This window comes from Trichechus manatus, unplaced genomic scaffold, assembly GCF_000243295.1.
Source record: "Trichechus manatus latirostris isolate Lorelei unplaced genomic scaffold, TriManLat1.0 scaffold00022, whole genome shotgun sequence".
NCBI lineage: Eukaryota > Metazoa > Chordata > Mammalia > Sirenia > Trichechidae > Trichechus > Trichechus manatus.
Window position 1 is genome coordinate 17,419,357 of NW_004443958.1, and position 20,311 is coordinate 17,439,667.

General features: G+C 41.2%; 1 protein-coding gene across 2 annotated transcripts in view; it reads right to left on the reverse strand.

Annotated features, from left to right (window-relative positions):
- The window catches only part of ASAP1 (ArfGAP with SH3 domain, ankyrin repeat and PH domain 1), a 312,941-nt gene that overhangs the window by 77,717 nt on the left and 214,913 nt on the right, over positions 1–20,311 (reverse strand). For both annotated transcript variants that reach the window (XM_023728200.1, XM_023728199.1), the window contains 3 exons: positions 14,364–14,439; positions 12,952–13,038; positions 5,197–5,297 (listed from right to left, as the gene is read on the reverse strand). In XM_023728200.1, coding sequence (XP_023583968.1) covers positions 5,197–5,297; positions 12,952–13,038; positions 14,364–14,439 — 264 coding nt within the window. The remainder of the gene's footprint in view (positions 1–5,196; positions 5,298–12,951; positions 13,039–14,363; positions 14,440–20,311) is intronic.

Consider the following 20,311-nt stretch of genomic DNA (forward strand, 5'->3'; position numbering starts at 1 on the left):
TTTCAAACCACATGATGCCTCAGAGCCTCTGTAAGAGAGCTGTTCGTGATTGATATGGGAAAGTAAACTGCAGTTAAACCATTCAAAAGTATCTGAAATTGATACACGCTTTGAACAATTTGATTTGATGACACTGAAGGATGGAAAAAGCCAAATAAAACGAATTTCAGCTTGGAAGGGTTTTGTGTGTGAAGCCCCAGATACAGGTGAGTGACTGCATGTGGAACCGACGTGCACGTGCGCGGCCAGGTACAAATGCACACCAGCTGACACTATTAGCATAGCATAACTGGAAACGGAAAGGCAACAGCGGCTCTCTAGGCTAGGAGGAGGCGTCTCAGGCCTTCGGGTTGCCATGGGAACAGGTGACATTAGAGGAGCCGTCTTTTTCTTTTCCTCCTCAAATCACTCCTGTAAGAAACCTGCTACAACATGAATTTAAAACCCACTCTAAACACAGATAATACTGTCTTCTTTTATACGTAACTGCTAGAAGCAAGGTTGCTCCAAAGCATGCTCCCGAAAGGGAAGTAAGAATTTGACACCATTTGACCAAATGTAAAATTAAACACACCATGCTCAAAACTCTAGTCTCCTCAGGAGGCAGTTCAGAGCAACTGCAGTTAAGTCCGGGACTTAGGGACAACTTGTACTTACCCTTTAATGTTACGTAAATTTGCCCTCACTTTGAAATGACTGAACCAACCCCTACTCACAACAAATTCTTCATTGTAATCACCTTCACTTGCACGAGCAACTTTTAAACCATTGAAAAGGCTTCGAGCCTTTTCTTGCACTGAAGTAAGGCTAAATAAGAACCATATGCACCTGATCTGACTTACCTACAAATTCGTCTTAAAGACACAGTTAGGAACAGATCTCATTTGTAACCCGGGGACTGCGTGTAATTGACAAACTGTCCCCAAATCACAGCTAAATCACATAACTTTCCTCTGAAAGTACCAACTAGGAAAATGTTTGATTAGAAGTGACTGCTGTCAAATAATCACACCTGCATCTGGTTAAGGACCAAACTCTCTGCAAGCAGCTTTGCGTCATCTTACCCTCACCTCACCTGTTAACACAGGTGAGGCATTCCCTGTACACAAAGCCAAAATCAGTGTCATCTTTCCCCACCACCACATTTAAAAATAAACAAACTATTCAATCTGAGGAAACTGTCCCTTCTTCAGTACATTTAGTAAAGTCTTTATTCATTAGTTTTTCTTACACATGCACACATACTAAGGGAAAAAACCAAAAGGTCCACATTCTCTTGCACCGCTAATAAAGCCAAGGAAATCAACCCCAAAGCATGAGTATTCCGGTTAACAGAGATTACTAATGTAGTACTTCCACATCGCCAGAGAAGAGGGCTGATAAGTAAGACATCTCCTTGCAGATTTGAGAGCAGCAATGCCCAATCTTTTATCAATACTTGGATAACTTTTATTCCTGTAACTTTTATGGAATAGCTTTAATTAGCGGTGAGCTTTGTGTCTCTACTGAAAGCTTTTCGATGCATTACTCTGTGTGGCTACTGAATGGACATACCAGTGACTTTCGCCATCTGGTGTTCAGACAGGGCACCACACAGACTCACCAGTCATGCCATGTCAGAATCTCAGAATTCCAGAAAAGGAGCTTTCTATTAGAAACTAGCCTGGTATAATTAAACAAGTACTAACTTTGATGCTAGATTACCTGGGCTCCAATCCCAGTGCCATCACGCACTAACTGTGTGACTTTGTGCATGTTACTTAATGTCTCACAATTTCACTTTACTCATCTGTATCATGAAGACAGTAATGCCCACCTTCTAGGACTATTTTCAGAAAATACATGTGAAGCAACTGCTACTTTGCCTCTCAATAAATGCCTTTGCGCCATAAAGTGTTAACATTATTTTAAAAAATTTTTAATTGTATAACAATCTTTTAAGTAACAAGGAGAACTGCAAAACTAGGGTTGGAAATTACTAACGCAAATGATCCTCCGGAGAAAATCCTGCGACACGTGGGCAGTCATCATTAGCAAATGAGTGTGTCTTCACGTATAAGCATCTCACTTTTTCCTCTTCCACAGAAGGCAATCACAAGCAACTATGGGTTGTCATTATTTATCTTTGCTGCCTGTGCAATTATGAGGAGGTTGGACCACCTGACTTCAACCTCCTTTCAACTCTAAGATGCAATGGCTTTTTCCCTTATTTCCTCCAAATAGACTGCAAGCAAGGTGACGGTGAGGACCATGTCTTCACCTTTTTCCTTCCAGCCTCTAGTAGACTGTCTTAGATACTAGAGTGCTTAATAAGTATGTCCGGAATGAATGCATGAAGGAAGAATAGACCAAGAGAACGGGGAACCAGGTGTGAGCTTATGCCAGTTTATGCCCTGTGTATCCCAAGGGTCATCAATGCACTCCCTTTGAATATCAAGGGCAGATAGGGCAGCATTAAGTCAGAAGACCTACTATCAAGTCCGGGCTCTCAAGAGTTACTGGCTGTATGATTTTAGCCAAATTATCTGACCCCTTGGAATGGGCTGCCTTATCTGTGAAAGGGGCCAGCGGAGATGTGTGTGAGGTTCCTGGCAGTGTATGGCAGGCACACAGCAGATGATCACACGATGATAATCTCCTTGAACATCTTAGGGTTTGAACAAAACACCACCTTTGGAAACACCCTGCTGACCTTCCTTGGACGCAGAGATGTTAATTACTTCACTTAGAAACGGGGAATTCTAATTTCCAGAAAACCACCGTGGCTTTAGGTGAGGAGTGTTAAAAACATGACTGTTCGATACTTCTGCTTCAAAAGATTCCCAACAGCACGCTGCTGTCTGCAACAGAACACAAAACTAGCAGCTCTCCTTCTGCTGGAGCAGCACGGGTTGCCACGGGGCCAAGGGAGATTCGTACCACAGGTGACCGGGAAAAGGCTGGGCTCCTGGGCCTGAGGCTTTTCCTGCATGATAAACTACAGAATTAGTAATTTATGTGCACTCAGTGCTGTGCAGTTTGGGCTATAATTTGCTTACTGTGTTAAAAAGAGCCCAGTGTAAAGCTACGATTTTGATAGTTGGTGTTTCATTTCTTCTTTTATTTTCAGCAGGACTAACTCAGTAAACAGTCAACACACGTTTATTGAGAGTGTACGATCAGCCAGGCACTATGCCATGTGCCGGGGATGCTTTCCTCCTTAAAGCCTGGATCAGCAAATCCTGCTGGCCCTTCCATCACTGTCTGGAATTTGGCCACTTTTCACTACCTCTGCTGCTATCCCCTGGCCCTGCCACCACCTCTAGTCTGTGTTTCTGAGCTGTCTCTCCACTGGTCTCCCTGCTTCTGCTCTAGCACCGTACACGGTCACTCCTACCATGGAGGCCAGAGAGACCCTTTCAAGACGAGTCATGGATTGTGCCATTCTTCTGATCAAAACCCTCCAGAGCTCTCCCATCTCACTCGGAACAAGCCCTCTGTGACGTTGATCCCTGCCCCTCTGACCTTATCTCCTATGACTCCCTAGCATGCTCATGCTACTCCAGCTATGCTGAACTCCTTGAGACTCATCACAGTGCTAGGCATGCTCCTGGCCATTCCCTCTGCCCCTAGGTGACCACACAGACAATTCTTTCACTTCCTTCAGGCCTTTGCTCAAATGTCACCCCAGTGCTGTCTTCTCCGACCACCTTGTATGATAGCAAGAACCATTTCCCATCTCCCATGCTCCCGGGATCCCTCGTCTTGCTTTTTCTTTCTCCACAGCACTCATTAGTATTCGACCTACTGTGTATTTACTTACTTATTGTCTGTCTTCTCGATGTAAGCTTTATATGGGAAAGGACTTTCTTTTGTTTGATGCTGTATGTCCAGTGCCTATAATGGTGCCTGACGTGTACTGTATTTTTATGCAAATAATACACGTGTTCTGTTTGCCAACTGCGGCCTCCCCCTGCAAAGTATTTTCATAAGCATGTTGCGCCACTTTAAAATGTGGCTGTAAAAAAATCAGCACAGGATGCTTATGAAAATACCTTGCGGGGAGGTGTGGCTGGCAAACAAACATTGAACACATGTGTTACTGGCATAAAAACATGGTAGTCAGACTCTCAAAAGGTATTTGTTGAATGTATGAGTAAAATGATGTATAAAACTGACAAAGATTCCAGAAATATTTTCAATTTTAACAAATTAAAACAAAACAACAAAATTACGTGGCTTAGTCAACCCAGGAGCACATATCCACAAGCAATCAAAAGCTGGGACACTTTTTTTTTTTTAAAAGATGCCAATTAGTAAAGTGAGTAATCATGTTCTCTCAAAAGCAGCACTTTTTATGGTGGGCATCTTGGCAGAATGTGTAAAGGGAGAAAAAGCATAAAGGAAGAACACACTGAGCTTATTAGAAACTTATTGTGAAGGAGAATCATTTGTTCAAGAAAGAAGGCCAGTGTGTTTGAAGCAGGGAGAAAGGAGCACAAGATGAGGCTGGAGAGAAAGCGGGGGTGATGAGCGAGACCCTGTATGTGATGGGAAGCCACTGGGGCATTTTAAACAGGGGAATGACATGGCATGCTTTGTATTTTCTAAAAGACCACTCTGACTGCTGTGTGGAGATGAGCTGGAGAAGGGGAAGAGCGAGAGGAGAGAGACCAGCTAGGAGGCTACAAAAATAGTCCAGGAGAGAGGATGGTGGCTCACAACCGAGGAGGGGCAGCAGAGAGGGCAAGAAATGTATTATTTTCAGAGTTAGAAATGGAAAGCTTGTTGCTAGATTGGCTATGATAAAAGAGGACAGAGAGGAGTCATGGATGACTCCCAAGGTTGAGGTGTGAACGGCCAGGGAGGCATTCCAGGCAGAGGAAACTCCCGGAACAAAAGCAGAGAGGTGGGCGAGTATGAGGCCAGCACACCATCTGCTTGCTTCTTGTTCCACTCAGCACCTACCTTCCTAAAATGCATGTTACATGTCATGGGTGCTATGTAGGGGCCACAGAATAATCACTGCTTTTTCTAAAGACAGCAAGTGAAACCTCAGACTTACTTGAAGACCAGTGTGCTCAAGATCTGAAGCTAGCACAGTAGAAAACTTTTAAGTCTGTTTTTCCATTTGAGAGGCTGAAAAAAGTTCCGAGGGTCACAGCACCCAGGAAGTGTGCTAATCACACACAGGGGTGCTGGGGCTGGCACACATACCCATCGCTTTTCTTCAGCAGGTACCCCTTCTTCTCACTGCCATATTCCTTATTGCCCTGGAGCTGATGCATGCTGTATCCTCCTTGTCGGCTCTGGGAATCCTAGAAAAGAAACCACAGATTTAACAAAAACTGGTTACAATTCTCAAGTCCTGGACTCTATTCTGCCACTGAGCCTCTGCCCACTGGTCTGGGCCTGAGACAATTACAGAACTTCAAGAGCTGACAGGGTACTTGCCTTTATTTTATAGAGAAGGAAACAAGGCAGGTAAACGACCGCCAAAGGCATAAAGCAAGGCAGAGGCAGAGCTGGGGTCCAGGTCTCCTGATTTCTAGACCAGGGCGCTTGTTCTACTTGTCTGAGTTCAAGCACACTGCAGTGGCAGACTATTATACGACTCAAACCAGTTTCCATCAGCAGCAGAGGCAAACACAGAAAGGACTGGTAAAATTTACATGGACCACAACACAAAGTTCATGCAACCTGAATGTGTTCTTCTTTAGGCTATACCGTTTCTCCCTTCACACTCTGCAGAAATACCCACAATAAAAAGGGCTGCTTCTGAGAGGGGTATAAAAAATTATTATAAAATTCTTGTTTTGTAACTAGTACTCTGTAAAATATAGTTATAATCATATTTTTAATTTAGAAAGATGATTCTGTGGTAGTGAAAAATGCTGATGTGGTGGAAAGGGTGATGAGGGTCAAACCAACAACAGAGATGCAAACAAGCTTGACTGAACACGAGCACTCCACTGAGACTTAACCACATTCCTGAAGACCGCATGACTAGAAAGAACCATTACAGAATGAAAACGTAAGAAATGAATTAACGCTGAAATGCAGAATGAGCACACAGGTCTTCAGACAGATAAGCAGGAAAATACATTCTCACAAAAAGTATTGACTTACTCTCCTAGACTTCGATCGGGAAGGGCAAAGGCAAGAGAAAAAAGGCAGAACATTTGAAAATATAGTTAATTTCACTGAAAAGTCTTACCACCTAAAATTTAAGCATTTTTATATAATACATGTAGAGAACATCACTGTAAAGATAAAGCACACAACACACACATACACACACGCGCATGCACACACACTTTGTCTTTATGTGAGTGCATACGCACAACCCGATAAACTTGGGGTGACAGAACAGTAAAATATCTTTGCATTTATCAGGTTTATTTCAGGTCATGTTGAGTGAGAGCAGAAAACAGCTGAATGGAAGAACATGAGGTACACATTTCACCAAGATAAAATGACAAACCTCACAGTGTGCGCGCACAGGGAATCCACACCTCAGTGAAACCCAAAATGAAGAACTGCTCAGAACAACTGATAATAAGAACCACAAATTGGAGGAGGACTCTTTGGGTCTGTTTTATACTAAGAAGCCTTAATAAAAATACTAAGAGGAGCTCTGGTGGCGCAGTGGTTAAGTGCTCAGCTGCTAACTGAAAGGTCCGTGGTTCAAACCCACCATCTACTCCGTGGATAAAGATGTGGCAGTCTGCTTCCCTCAAGATTACAGCCTTGGAAACCTTACGGGGAAGCTCTACTGTGTCCTGTCGGGTCTCTATGAGTAGGAATCAACTCTATGGCGGTGTTTTTTTTCTTTTTTTTTTTTTTAAAGCAACACCTGAAATGCGATGGGGATGAGGCAGGAAGCCAAATTCACACTGACGACTTACTCACGGTTTGCGCACAGCATACCTTTTACATCACAATGGCTTCTTTCTGGCATTCAGGATCCTTTGGGGTCACACAGTACGTGCTCAGTGAATGCAAATTAATGTAATAACCAATAAACAAAAAACCACTGCCGTTGAACTGATTCATAGCAACCCGGGAGGACAGAGTACAACTGCCACACAGGGTTTCCAAGGAGCGACTGGTGGATTCAAACTACTGACCTTCTGGTTAGCAGCCGGCCCACTGCACTACCAGCGCCCCAGATGTAAAAACAGCAGAAGGAAAATCTCTGGAATGATGCACCTTTGTAAGGCTGTTCTACATATGATGAGTTCTGTGCTCAAAAGCATGTCCAAAAAAGGGTCGAGAAGGGAGAGGGTTGACATGTTGTGGGGTTGTTAACCAATGTCATAGAACAATATGTGTACTACTTTTCATGAGAAACTATCTGTTCTGTAAACCTTCACCTGAAGTACAATTTAAAAAAAAAAAAAAAGCATGTCCAGAGCCCCTCCTAAAAGCCAGGTTCCATGAAAGGTACTGAGGACACAAGCTAGGATGCAGTGTCTGTCTCTGAGGCCAATGCTTCCAGCGTGACCACATCACTGGTCTGTTCTCTCGTGTGGGTAACTGAGAGAGGATTCTACACTTCACCAGGGAAGTGACTCCTGTTAAACAGGTTATAACAAACCCTAGCCATTTTCTTAATCTCAGTATTTTCTCTGTCTTAACCTGCCAGATTCCCTCCTGCTGAAACATCTAATTGGGGAATTTTAATCACACAGGGAGGGGTGCGGAGTGGACTAGAATCTAGGAATTGCTTGAAAAATTCCTCATATGGTGACTTTGAGTTGGGGCCACATCCCTGAATTCCACAGTCATCTGGCTCACTGAGTCCTTCCCTCCCTGACAGGGCCTTCCAGGCCTTCTGGATGGAGCGACGACTAAGGGCTGTCCTAAATACCAGCTACTCAAAGGCGCAGCCTTCCTCTACCACTGCCTAGTGACAGTCCCCAATAGCAACAGTAGTAACAGATGTGGGTTTTTTTTTTGAGGGAGGCAGCAATGTGTCCATAATCCTAATAAAGAAAAATCAGAGCTGAGTGTTAGGGAACTGAGCCATGAAACAAGAGGCAGGAATAAATGAAATCCAAAGATTTTTCTGCTTTAATCCAATGAAATCGCATAAAAGTTACTCAACTATGGACTTGGGATCAAGGATGCTGTCATATATATACCTCCAGAAACATATTAAAAGCAGAATCTAAAATCTCCTTCTATGTTAATTCTTATTACAAGAATAACTCTCCTTCCTTAGAACCCTTTTCACTGAACTAAACTTCTTCACATGACCACATAATTCCTAGGTCTGTCTGAATGCTCTAAAATACATTATCTCTAACTTTAACCCATTTGCTAATCTATAATACAAAAGCCTAAATTTTAAAAATAAAAGATTTTTTAAAAACAAAGATTCTGATGCTGATAACTTATTAAACCATTATGTTCTATAAACTTACTATTAAGCATTCCTTACATATATTTACTGGTAGACTAAATAAGATTTAAGTTCTTTATAACAAACACTTAGGTTGCTTTAAAGGAGCCTTGGTGGCGAACTGTTTCATCGCTTGGCTGCTAACCGAAAAGTCAGCAGTTCCAACCACCAGCAGCTCCACAGGGAAAGATGGGGCAGTCTGCTTTCATAAAGAATTTACAGCCTAAGAAACCCTATGGGGCAGTTCTACTCTGTCCTACAGGGTTTTTATAAGTCAGAATCGACTCGACGACAATGGGTTTGGTTTTTTTTTTTTGAGGTTGCTTTATATCAGACAAATATGCTTCCAAAGGTGAATAAAATGGCTGAATTCTAGGCTTTGACTTCAGAAACATATTCTATTAAACTGAGCAGGAAGGAAGCAATATTTCAGAAGTCTAGCATCAACCTGTCTAAATTAGCTACTAATGAGTTTTATGGCTTAAGAAAGACACATTAATTATTATTTGAGAAATGATGGCCATTCAGCTTGCTTAGGGGGCGCTCCTGATAAATGAAAAGAGGATTTCCCTTTTTCAGAAAGCAGACCTTGGAGAATTAATAACACTAATAGTAATTCAAAAAAATACAACAGAAAGAATAAAATAGGTCCTAAATCCTTTGACAGCACAACAGAAATCAACATGTTTCAACAAAAGGGGGAAACAAATGGGAAACTCATTCAGGCAGAAATAGAAAACTAAACTAAAACAATGAATTTAAAATGCTTTGGGGGCAATTTCATTATGTGAGCTAAGGAATGTAAACTATAGAACGGAACCATGCTTTTATTTTTTACTTTAATTTACTATTTTCTACAGCCAAAAAACCAAACCAAACTTATTGCTGTTGAGTCAGTTCCAACAGGGCAGAGCAGAACTGCCCCGTAGGGTTTCCAAGGCTGTAATCTTTATGGAAGCGGACTGCCACGTTCTTCTCCCACGCAGTGGCTGATGGGTTCAAACTGCCGACATTTCAGTTAGCAGCCAAGCACTTAACCACTGTGCCACCAGGGCTCCTTTCTCTATTAGCAGTACAGACAAATCACCTTACTTTCTTATTAGAAAACCTTATTAACATATAAAATGCATTATTAAAGAGTAAACTCTCAAATCTTTTTAAACTGCAAGCAATTACACACTCATGGATTTAATGGGTTTATAAATGTTTCTGGCATCCAATTTAAAACTAACCCACTATTGGAGAAGCTTCAAATTTCTAATGGAAGGTACAAGTGGAGTGGGCCAAGGATTCCTTCCATTTTATCTTACTAAATATTTACTGAGTAGCTTTTAGGTACCAGACACTGTGAAGAAGAAAGAACCTGCTCTCAAACAACCTGCAAACTGAACTATAATGGACTATTAAGACAGCCAATCAATAGACTCAAATAAAAAGTTGGAATTTTTGGAATGATTTAGTATATCCTAAATAAGATTTATGGGCATCATTATTAAAAATAAAATATTTTCAACCCTAACCATAGTTATGCAGCAAATAGTTCTTTTAGGAGGTTAGGCTATCATAAAAGCTTAAGATAATTAAAATTCATAGTTGTTGTTGTTGGCTAGGTGCCATGGAGTTGTTTCTGACTCATAGCGACCCTATGAACAGGGCAGAATTGCCCCATAGGGTTTCCAAGGAGTGGTTGGTGGATTTGAACTGTCAATCTTTTGGTTAGCAGCTGAACTTTTAACTACTACACCACCAGGGCTCCAAAATTCATTGAGCATCTGCCAAAGACAATAAAGACTAAATTTGATTTTGACAAGGAAATAAATGAATGTACCAAACATCCTGGGATCCTATTTACAACTTAAATTTTTGAAGCTTCCTTTTTAGTACAGCCAAGTTAGAACTGGTGGTGAGTAGGCTACATGATTTGTTGGGTGCTTTTAAATTCTCAGGTCATTTTATAGGTTACTTTGCACTCTTCTTAAATAGGAGCACTGTGGCCAGAACTCTCTGATGAACAGCCTCCTCTCCTATTTATTCTAAGTCATTAAAAATCACTACCTTCTAAACTCATCTTGCAATGAGAGGTGAGAAACAGCATGAGAATGGGACAGGCACGCTGTGAAAAATCAATTCTACTCACAAGATACTCATGGATGTGGTGCTAATGAAAACTCATCATTTATTAACTTGGGGTGGAGTTAAAATAAATCCAAGTATGTGCATTTCCTCATGTACACACTCCTTTGGAGTACACATAAATCTGTTCCTTAGCTAGCGTGAGCGGAATACTCCGGTCTCTACGCAAAACAAAAAGGGTCTACAATGGTTCTCTTTTCAAGAAAGCTTCCATGTATAGGAAGGAGGTAACTTGTGTGACAAAACAAAGGCAGGAAGTGGTTGAGTGCATACCAGTGAGTATGAAATCTCACAATTTTCTCCCTAGATAGAAACCCACCTCCTACCCCCTCCACTTGGATCTTTCTATGGCTCTTACAGGAGTCCCTGGGTGGTATAAATGGTTAATGTGCTCAGCTGCTAACTTAAAGGTTGGCAGTTCGAGTCCACCCAGAGGCACCTCAGAAGAAAAGCCTGGTGAGCTAACTTCAAAACTTTAGCCATTGACAACTCTATGGAGCACAGTTCTACTCTGACATACGTGGGCTTGGTGTGAGTCGGAGTTGACCAGACAGCAACTAGTTTTTTGGTTTTATTGCTCATTCAAGGAGGAGACCACTTCTCCCAGGGTTTGTATGCCAGCAATAAGCACCTTCAAGAGTACAGCCTATCTGTGGTTTAGTCTGTGGTCTAATGGGTTCTGACACCCAGAAGCTGTTCTAAACACAGTCTGATGCCTCAGAACAGAGGTGCAGGTTTTGGCTGCGACTCTGGACGAGGTGGGAACTGACTTTCTTCCTGCACACGGATCTTCTGGCCACTGATGCCCACTTGCACGGGTCAGCAGGCGCCCAGCATTAAAGAGCCATACACCTCTCACTTCATGAAAACCCAGTGCATACACAAATTGGATTTTAGGAAGCAGAGGAAGAGAGGGTTAAATTTCCTCAGTAACGAGAGCTCTCGGGGTTGCTTTAAATAGTGTTGCTGGTGTGCAGTTTCCCAGCCTTCAGGTGGCCTGCTTTGTTTTTGTTTTGGACTCATGAACCCATTCCAGAAATTTTAGGTACTTAAAAAATAAAATCAGTTTAACATAGTTGTGAGATAATATCACAAGGAATTGATAATATAACAAAAACGCTGTATTTTATGTGACTATTATTAAACACTGCATTTTAAAAATGACTTAAATTTAACCTTTAATAATTTTCATAATATAAACAGACACATGTTGACTTTCCCTCATTTAATAAGTGGTGCTCACTGGTCAGTCATCCCTTAGGACGAAGTCCCTAGCTCTCAGCTCGACCTCCAACGTCTTCCACAGTCAGGTCTGAGCGCACCACGGAAACCTCATCTCTCACTCCTCCACGTGCCCTGTGCTGGACCGCCTGCAGCCCCAAGTATGCCAGGCAGTTTTCCATCTCTGAGTCTTTTTCAGTCTCCTCTCTTTGCCAAGAACGACCTCTTCCTCATTCTGCCCTTTGTCTCTTGCACATCGCCTCCCAATAGACTGCTTATAGCACTGAGACCACTTTAGGAACTACTACGTGTTAATATGGCTGACTCTCCAAGTTGGCAAGCTCCTTGCTGAAAGCTCATTTCATTTTGTATGCTTACTACCTACAACAGTGCTGGGCATATACCAAACCAAACCTGTTGTCATCGAATCGATACCGACTCATAGCGACCCTACAGGACAGAGCAGAACTGCCCCACAGGGTTTCCTAGGCTGTAATCTTTATGGAAGCAGATTGCCATAGCTTTCTCCCATAGAGTGGCTGGTGGGTTTGAACTGCTGACCTTTCGGTTGGCAGCCGAGCACTTAAACACTGCACTACCAGGGCTCCTTATGCTGGGCACATAGGAGGTATTAAACAAACACATGAATAAATAACATTTATAATTAAGGATCTAGACTACATTCATCTAACATCTACGATGTATTATATATTCCATTTCATTGTCTGTGGAACACCTCACCTTAATTTTCCTAACTATGGAACAAAACTTCTATAGGATTTTGCATCAAAAGATTTCCCTATTTTCCCGGCAGAATGAGACACAACCCTTCTAGCTTCCCAGAAAGGGAGAGCTCGGTCTAAAGGGAATAATTACGGGGTACACGTCACAGCCTGTCCTTCTGACATCCTGAGGGTACCCTCCCCTGGAGCCTCATCTCCAGAGCCGGGAAGAAAAACCTTGAGTCATGGAATGGGACAGGGCAGCAGGGGAAGGCTTTTTTATAGGGAGAGAGAGGGAACTAAAGCTCACAGATTCTACACTGGCTCACACAGCTGGTTCACACTTGTACCCTACATCTTTATCCCACAACCACCCTGACAGGAAGCTAGCAACATGCCGGTTTTATTCCTGGGCTCAGGAAACACAGAGGGTATACAAGCAGCCTTGCTTATACTGTCAGCCCCGCCAGCAACACAGAGATCACCTACTTCTTTCTGATCAAGCTGAAGAGAGGATTTTATTAAGTCTCGGAGTGCAGTCAGCTGTTTCTTTTCTTCATCCTGCGTCTGCTTTATCTATGAAAAAAAAAACAAAAACACTTCTATTACTTATCATTTATAATTTTATGAGCAGAGTTTAATTCACCCAAATGTACCACTCACCAAACAAGTCAATTATGTAGTTGATTTCCTTATGAAAGACCTTTGGGATATATGAGAAGCATGGTATTCTCATCTTAGGAAAGTACCAGTAAGTTTTGAAATCAATGAACAGCGCAATATGCTTTCTTACTAAATAACACATCTAGGCTAGACAATGAACTCTAAGTACTGTTCTAAACAAAGTTAAGAAATAACATTAAGGTCATTTGCTTCTGGTTTTTCAAAGAGTGGCAGTGGGAACACCATGATGTGATTCGATGGGCCAGCAGAGAATCACGAAGGACCAGGACTCCAACAGGCTAACGCTTATGTGAAAGTTCACAAAGTACTCCATGAGGATGAGGGATTGGTGCTGCTTTTTAAATTACTCAGAACTTAATCTTAACCTGAACCATGTTAACTGTTAAAATCAGGAAAAAACAAAAACCTATAGGTATTAGTATTATCAATAATAATATGAGGTATTATTATTTATAATTCTGAAACTTTATTTGAACATATGTACTTGCACTCACAGTACATATACTCTTAATATTATTCAACACCATGTGGTTTATCTGGAGCCCTGGTGATGCAGTGGTTAAGAGCGCAGCTGCTAACCAAAAGGTCGGCAGTTCGAATCTACCAGCCATTCCTTGGAAACCCTATGGGGAAGTTCTACTCTGTCCTATAGGGTTGCTATCAGTGGGAATCAACTAGACGGCAATGGGTTTAGTATGGGTTTATGTGGTTTATAGGAAACAAGCTTACCATTTCTACATTATACATTCAGTTTTTTTCCCCAAAAAGTTTACATTTGATTTTCCTATTACAGAAGCAAAACTTGCACATTAGGGAAAAGAAAAGAGAGACAGAGAGAAAGAGAAAATATAAAACAGGCAAAAAAAGAATCATAAACTTGCCTACTCAGAGACAGGCACTTAATTTTTATCCTTCCAGGATCAAACATTCTTTCTACAATTGCTTAAGGGGGCACTTGCATGCGACATTACTGAATCCCAAAAGGAGCGCTATCTAGAGTCATGGTTATGCACATCCCTCCCTGCTCCCTCTAGTCCCCAAAGGGTGCTGTGGGATATCTGGCCATTGACTACTTCTCTGAGTTAGACCGAAGGCTTATACTGACACAACACTCAATCAAAAAAATCTCTTCTTTGATACTCTTTTACTAATTCCTAATTTATTCATATTTACCTGTGAGAGCAGATTAAAACCCATGTATTTTATAGATAACTTACATTATATAAATCAGCGGCCAGTTTTTCAATGTACTGTTTCAATTTATCAGCTGTTTTCAAGCCATCTTGGAAGAAACTACAATGAAAAACAATGGGAGATTTATCAGCAATACAAAAAAAGAATCGAACCACAATAACCTGCAAAATCTGAAAATATCTTTTCTCTATACCCATGAATATACACAAAACATTTATAAAACTAATTCCACAATTTTATAAAGATGTACCAACAATAAAACCTGGGTACCATTTGACATTAGCTAGTAGATATCACCCCATGCATCTGTCAATTTGTCGTACTGTGGTGGCTTGCGTGTTGCTGTGATGCTGGAAGCTATGCCACTGGTATTCAAATACCAGCAGGGCCATCCATGGTGGACAGGTTTCAGCTGAGCCTCCAGACTAAAACAGACTAGGATGAAGGACCTGGTGGTCTACTTCTGAAAAAAATTAGCCGGTGAAAACCTTGTATCAGGAGGGACCAGTCCCTGGAGAAGGATGTCATGCTTGGTAAAGTAGAGGGTCAGCAAAAAAGAGGGAGACCCTCAACGAGATGGACTGACACAGTGGCTGAAACAATGGGCTCAAGCACAACTACAGTTGTGAGGATGGTGCAGGACCAGGCAGTGTTTCATTCTGTTGTACACAGGGTCGCTGTGAGTTGGAACTGACTTGATAGCACCTAACAACAACAGTAGATATCACGTTGTTGTTGTTAATTGTTATCAAGTCGGCTCCAACTCACAATGACCCTTTCTATAACAGAAGGAAACACTGCCTGGTCCTGTGCCAGCCTCACAATTATTGTTATGTTTGAGCCCACCGTTCAAGCTATTAAACTCATAGATATCATACACACACTGTAAATTACAGCTCTAGTCCCAACATAGCAATTTCATAATGTGTACCTTCATCTATACATGGAACAATTACCCTGGTTATGCTACATTTGAAATCAAAAGAGAAAGGCACATTCATCAGTGGACTATAGTGAAGCTGAAATGGATACCGTAAGGAGAGATGTGACTGAACTAAAGGCAGGAGGAAAGAGTTCATTCATTTCCCCAACAATCCCTGTGTTCCAATACATACTTGAAATACAGGATTTAAAATCAGTGGTACCGATGGATTTGGAAAGCTTAATCCCACCACATATATCAGAAGGTTGCATTATTTCCTCCTGAATAATAACAACAGCTAACACTGGAGAGCACTGATGAGCACCTATCATACACCAAGCACTCTGCTGAACACCTTACATGAGTTATCTCATTTAATCCTCACAACAACCCTAACAAGTTGGGTACTTCCATTCAGGCCTGCCTGATTCTGAAGCCCTGCTCGGAACTACCAGGCGAAGATACTTCTTGTCTGAGGCTGAACACGTGCACTCAGGAGCCCCATCTGTGGCACCCGTTTAGAGAAACAGGAGTCAATCTCAGTAAACTGGTGTTTAGAATTTCATCTGTCACATTGAAAGCTTCTCTAACCATGCCCTCACAGCAGATTATTTCTCAATCTACTCTGTTTGCTGTCTCCCCACTAAAAGATGAGGTCCTTGAGGACCAGGACTCTCTCATCTCCACATCACAGGGCCTAGCAGAGGACCTGGCACAAAACAAATGCTTGGTAAATGGCTATGAATACAGCAATACTAAGAATCTGTAGGGCACATCTTGAGGCCACATTTTTTGAAGGTTATATGTATATTCAATGGTAACAACACATCCAATCAGAAGTGGACATCAAAGAGTGCTTACTGAGGTTCTGTAAGCTCTAAAATTTTCTAAGGTTCCTATCTCCAGCAAAGAACCCTTACTAAAATAAGGAAGAGAAACACCGTTTTTAGAAAGTCTTAACTAGATAACTGCACTCAAAATCTCACCTTCTAACGGTCAGGTTTCCATGACTGCCCATTGGGATGAAAGTCAAACTTCTCGGCACAGTATTAAAGAACTTTCGTGTTCTGGCTCCTCAGTACCTCTCTAGTTATCTCCCACCACTGCCTCTTGAATGAGTTCCAGTCATGTTATATAATGTCTAGTTGCTTGTTCTTTCTTCCTACTCTCCCCAGCCTTTGCATATGCTGTTCCTTCTGCCTGCTAAACTCACTCATTCTGTTGAGGTAGAGCTCACTTACTACCTCCCCGAGCAGCTCTCCTTAGTCTCACCAGTCAGGGAGTGGGCATCTGTGGGCACTCGATTATGTCCAGGTCTAAGAGCCAGCCCTATAGCAGCTCATTACAGAGCAGGCTGTCCTAAGTGTTAACTTGAACCGGCATCTTCTACATCTGGGAGAAAGCGCGTAGACTGCCAAGGAAGGAAAAGTATGGCCACAAAGTTAATCACAGCAAGATCAATTCTGGTCCCTGATCCTGCACTTTAAATCATTTCTGGAGAAAGGTTTTGAAGGTAGACAGCATAAACGTAAGAGGAATGTTGTCAGGACTTCTCAGAACAGAAAAAGCAAAGGCTTTGGGGTCAGATGGCCATGGCCTAGAATCTGTGCTCTAGGATTTACTAGTTGAGACCTTGGCAAGTCACTTAACTTCTCTCAGCCTCAGTTTGTGCCTGGGTAAAACAAAGTTAATAATACAGACAATGCATATGCAATCACCAAGCAAAGTGTTGGGTAGTCAATGTGCTCAATAATGTTAGTTTTCCTCCCTGGAGCTGCAAAGGATAATCACATAAGTTCATTTCTTCCCAGAGGGATACAGATTCTTTGCAGGTATTTTGATTTATTGTGACTTTCAACATAAAGGGAACATAATCACCACATTAAAAAATAGCAAGTGAGTTTAAATGAGAATGCTCTAGATCTGTGCTTTCCAATATGGTAGCAACTAGAAGCCCTGGTGGTACAGTGGTTAGAGTTTGGCTGCTAACCAAAAGTTCGGCAGTTTGATTCCACGAGGTGCTCCTCGGAAACCCTATGGGGCAGTTCTACTCTTTCCTACAGAGTCGCTATGAGTCACAAAGAACTCGATGGTAACAGGTTTTTTTTTGAGGCTCAGTGAAAATGCACGGGCTTAGGACTCAAAGCATATTACATTTTGGCTCTAAATCTTCCTATACATGTAACCTTGGGTAGGTATTAACCCGGTCTGAACATTAGCATGCTCATCTCCAAATGTGGATAGCATTATCTAGCTTCACAGAGCACGAGATAAGCTACTAGAGATGAAAGTGTTTTATTAACTGGAAAGGGGAGAACAAATGTCAGTTATGATTACCTATTACTGAACTTGAACACAGAAGCCTTTCAAACAGAAAGAGAAATTTCCTCTATGACATCCCATTTGTCCCTTGGCCATTTTCTCTGTAAACTACTGAAATATAACAAGATCTTCAGAAAACAAACGATGACTGTAACAGTAATAATGATAATGGTGCTAGCAAGCGACTGAATAGCACTCTGTGCCAGTTACTCACTACTATGCACAATTCATGGGATACCTTTTAAAAAGTTTCATTATAATCCAACAAAATAGTTTATTATTACTAACTCTGTAGATAACAAAACTGAGGTCCAAACTGGCTTATCTAGGGTCATCCAGCTAATAAGTGGTAGAGTTGAAATCTGGGTGTAAATTTTCCTATCTCTGGAGCACAGGTAATTAAAAAAGTCTGGCTGATCTTGGTCCAAATCCTGACCTTATCACTTAATAAACACATAATCTTTGAATTCCTGAGCCTCAGTGTTCTTATACAGTAAATGGAGATAATAATACACTGTATTTTACACAAATAACGCGTACCTGATATGGTTTTTGGCCAATCGCACAACTCCACGTGTTATATCTGTGGAATTGTTATTTACATGGTCATGTTATTGGCCAAGAATACGGTATATACCTTGGAGCGTTCATGTGAGCACTGGTGATAATGTACTTAAAATGTCAGGCACAGAGAAGTAGTTCAATACACAGTCTAACAAAATAGGCTTCACTACTTCTCTGACCTTAGCAACAGCAGGACTGACTTCACTTTCTAAATAAGCAACTTGAAAGAAATATTACCACATTTTAATGACACAGGATACTAGAAAAATTTAAGTTGCCAACTGATGGGCAGAAGAATCTTCACATTTGCACAGACGGGTTGTAACACACCCACACCTGCAAGGTGCAAGCTCCTGAGTTTCTAACATGATCACCAATCCACACTGAAGCGCAATATCAGGCAGGACACATCCTCCTTAGAATGAACCAGAATCTTTGCTATCCTGAGTGGGTCGCTATGTAGAATTAGATCTTTATGTAGCAGTCTTTCACAAAATCATTCTGTCCAAACAGTGATGGGGAAAGAAAACACTGTGGTTCATTCTGCTTTTAATTTAAAACAAAGACGAGAGTTATCTCCCTCATTTCCCTTATCACATATTCTGCTTGGCTTGGTTTAGAAAGAGGTGTTATGTGGCCAAAGGTTGAAAGGCTCAGAGCAAAATATTATTTTCAAAAGAAGTAAGGATATTCTAGAGTACCGTGGAGATTATTTTCCAAACTACAAATCAAATAAAAGAATAAAGTGACCCATCAACAAATCAACCATGTCTGAAAGTCTGCTTTCTAAGCTTCAGACTGACTAAATTAGGTATTGATTTCCAGCATTCCAGGCAACATGGTGACATTTTCTCTCAGATACATTCCATGTATATCCTATGGTGTTTAAGAAACTTGAGAATCCAGGAGTTAGTGTATGTACTAATTAACTGAAAACACATCTTGATAATTCAGATCAAAGAGCATGAACTCTGGAGTTAAAGAGATCGGGGTTTAAGACTTGGGTCTGTCACCTTCTAGGTGTAAGTTCCACAAGGGCATGGATCTTCATTTGGCCTTTGTTGTTGTTGTTTTGTTTTGTTTTTTTTTAAATTGAAGATAAAATTCCAGTAACAAAAACTTACCAAAAGTGCACAATTCAGTGGTTTTTAGTATAATCACAATGTTGTGCAACTATCACCACTATCTAATTCCAGAACATTTCTATCATCCCCAAAAGAAATACCATTCCTGTTAGCTGTCACTCCAAATTCTTTCCTCCCCACGTCCCTGTCAACCACTAATCCACTCTCTGTATGTGGCCTTCTGTGACTAGCTTCTTTCACTTAGCATAATGTTTTCAAGGACCATCCACTGCAGACTGAGTAAGCACTTCATTCCTTCTTATGACTGAATAATATTCCATTGTATGGATACACCACATCTTGCTTATCCATTTATCAGTTCATGGACATTTTGAGTTGTTTTCCACTTTCTAGCTGTCATGAATAATGCTGCTATGAACAAGATTATGTGTAAGATTTTGTGTGGACATGTTATAAATTCTCCTGGATATTTACCTAAGAGTAGAATTGCTGGGTCATATGGTAACTCTATGTTTAACATTTTGAGGAACCACCAAACTGTTTTCCAAAGTGAATGTACCATTTTATCAGCAGTGTATGAGGGTTCCAATTTCTCCACATCCTTGACAAAACTTATCTTGTTATTTTCTTAATTACAGTAATCCTAGTGGGAGTGAAGTGGTATCTCACTGTATTTCTTTAGTGATTAATGACATTCAGCATCTCTACATGTGCTTACTGGTCATTTGTATATATGTGTGTCTGTGTATATATACATATATAAATATATACATATATTTTTAAAGAAAAGTCTACTCATCCTTTGTTCATTTATATATATATATATAAATTGCTGTTATATATAGACAGGGATGATGCTTACCTATGCATATCATCAAGCTACCCAGTGCTAGGTGGTGAGACGAGTGTGTGTGCAGTAGGTAATATGCTTGCTTTGAAAACAGCTTATTACTGACAATTTTCATGTTTGAAAGTAAGGAGTCATTGGCGTGGGTGGGGTAAAATTAATAAGAAAAAGCCCAAAGCTTTTCTTTTCGGCTGCCTTTATTTTTCTGTGTAGCAGCTGCATCCACCCTGA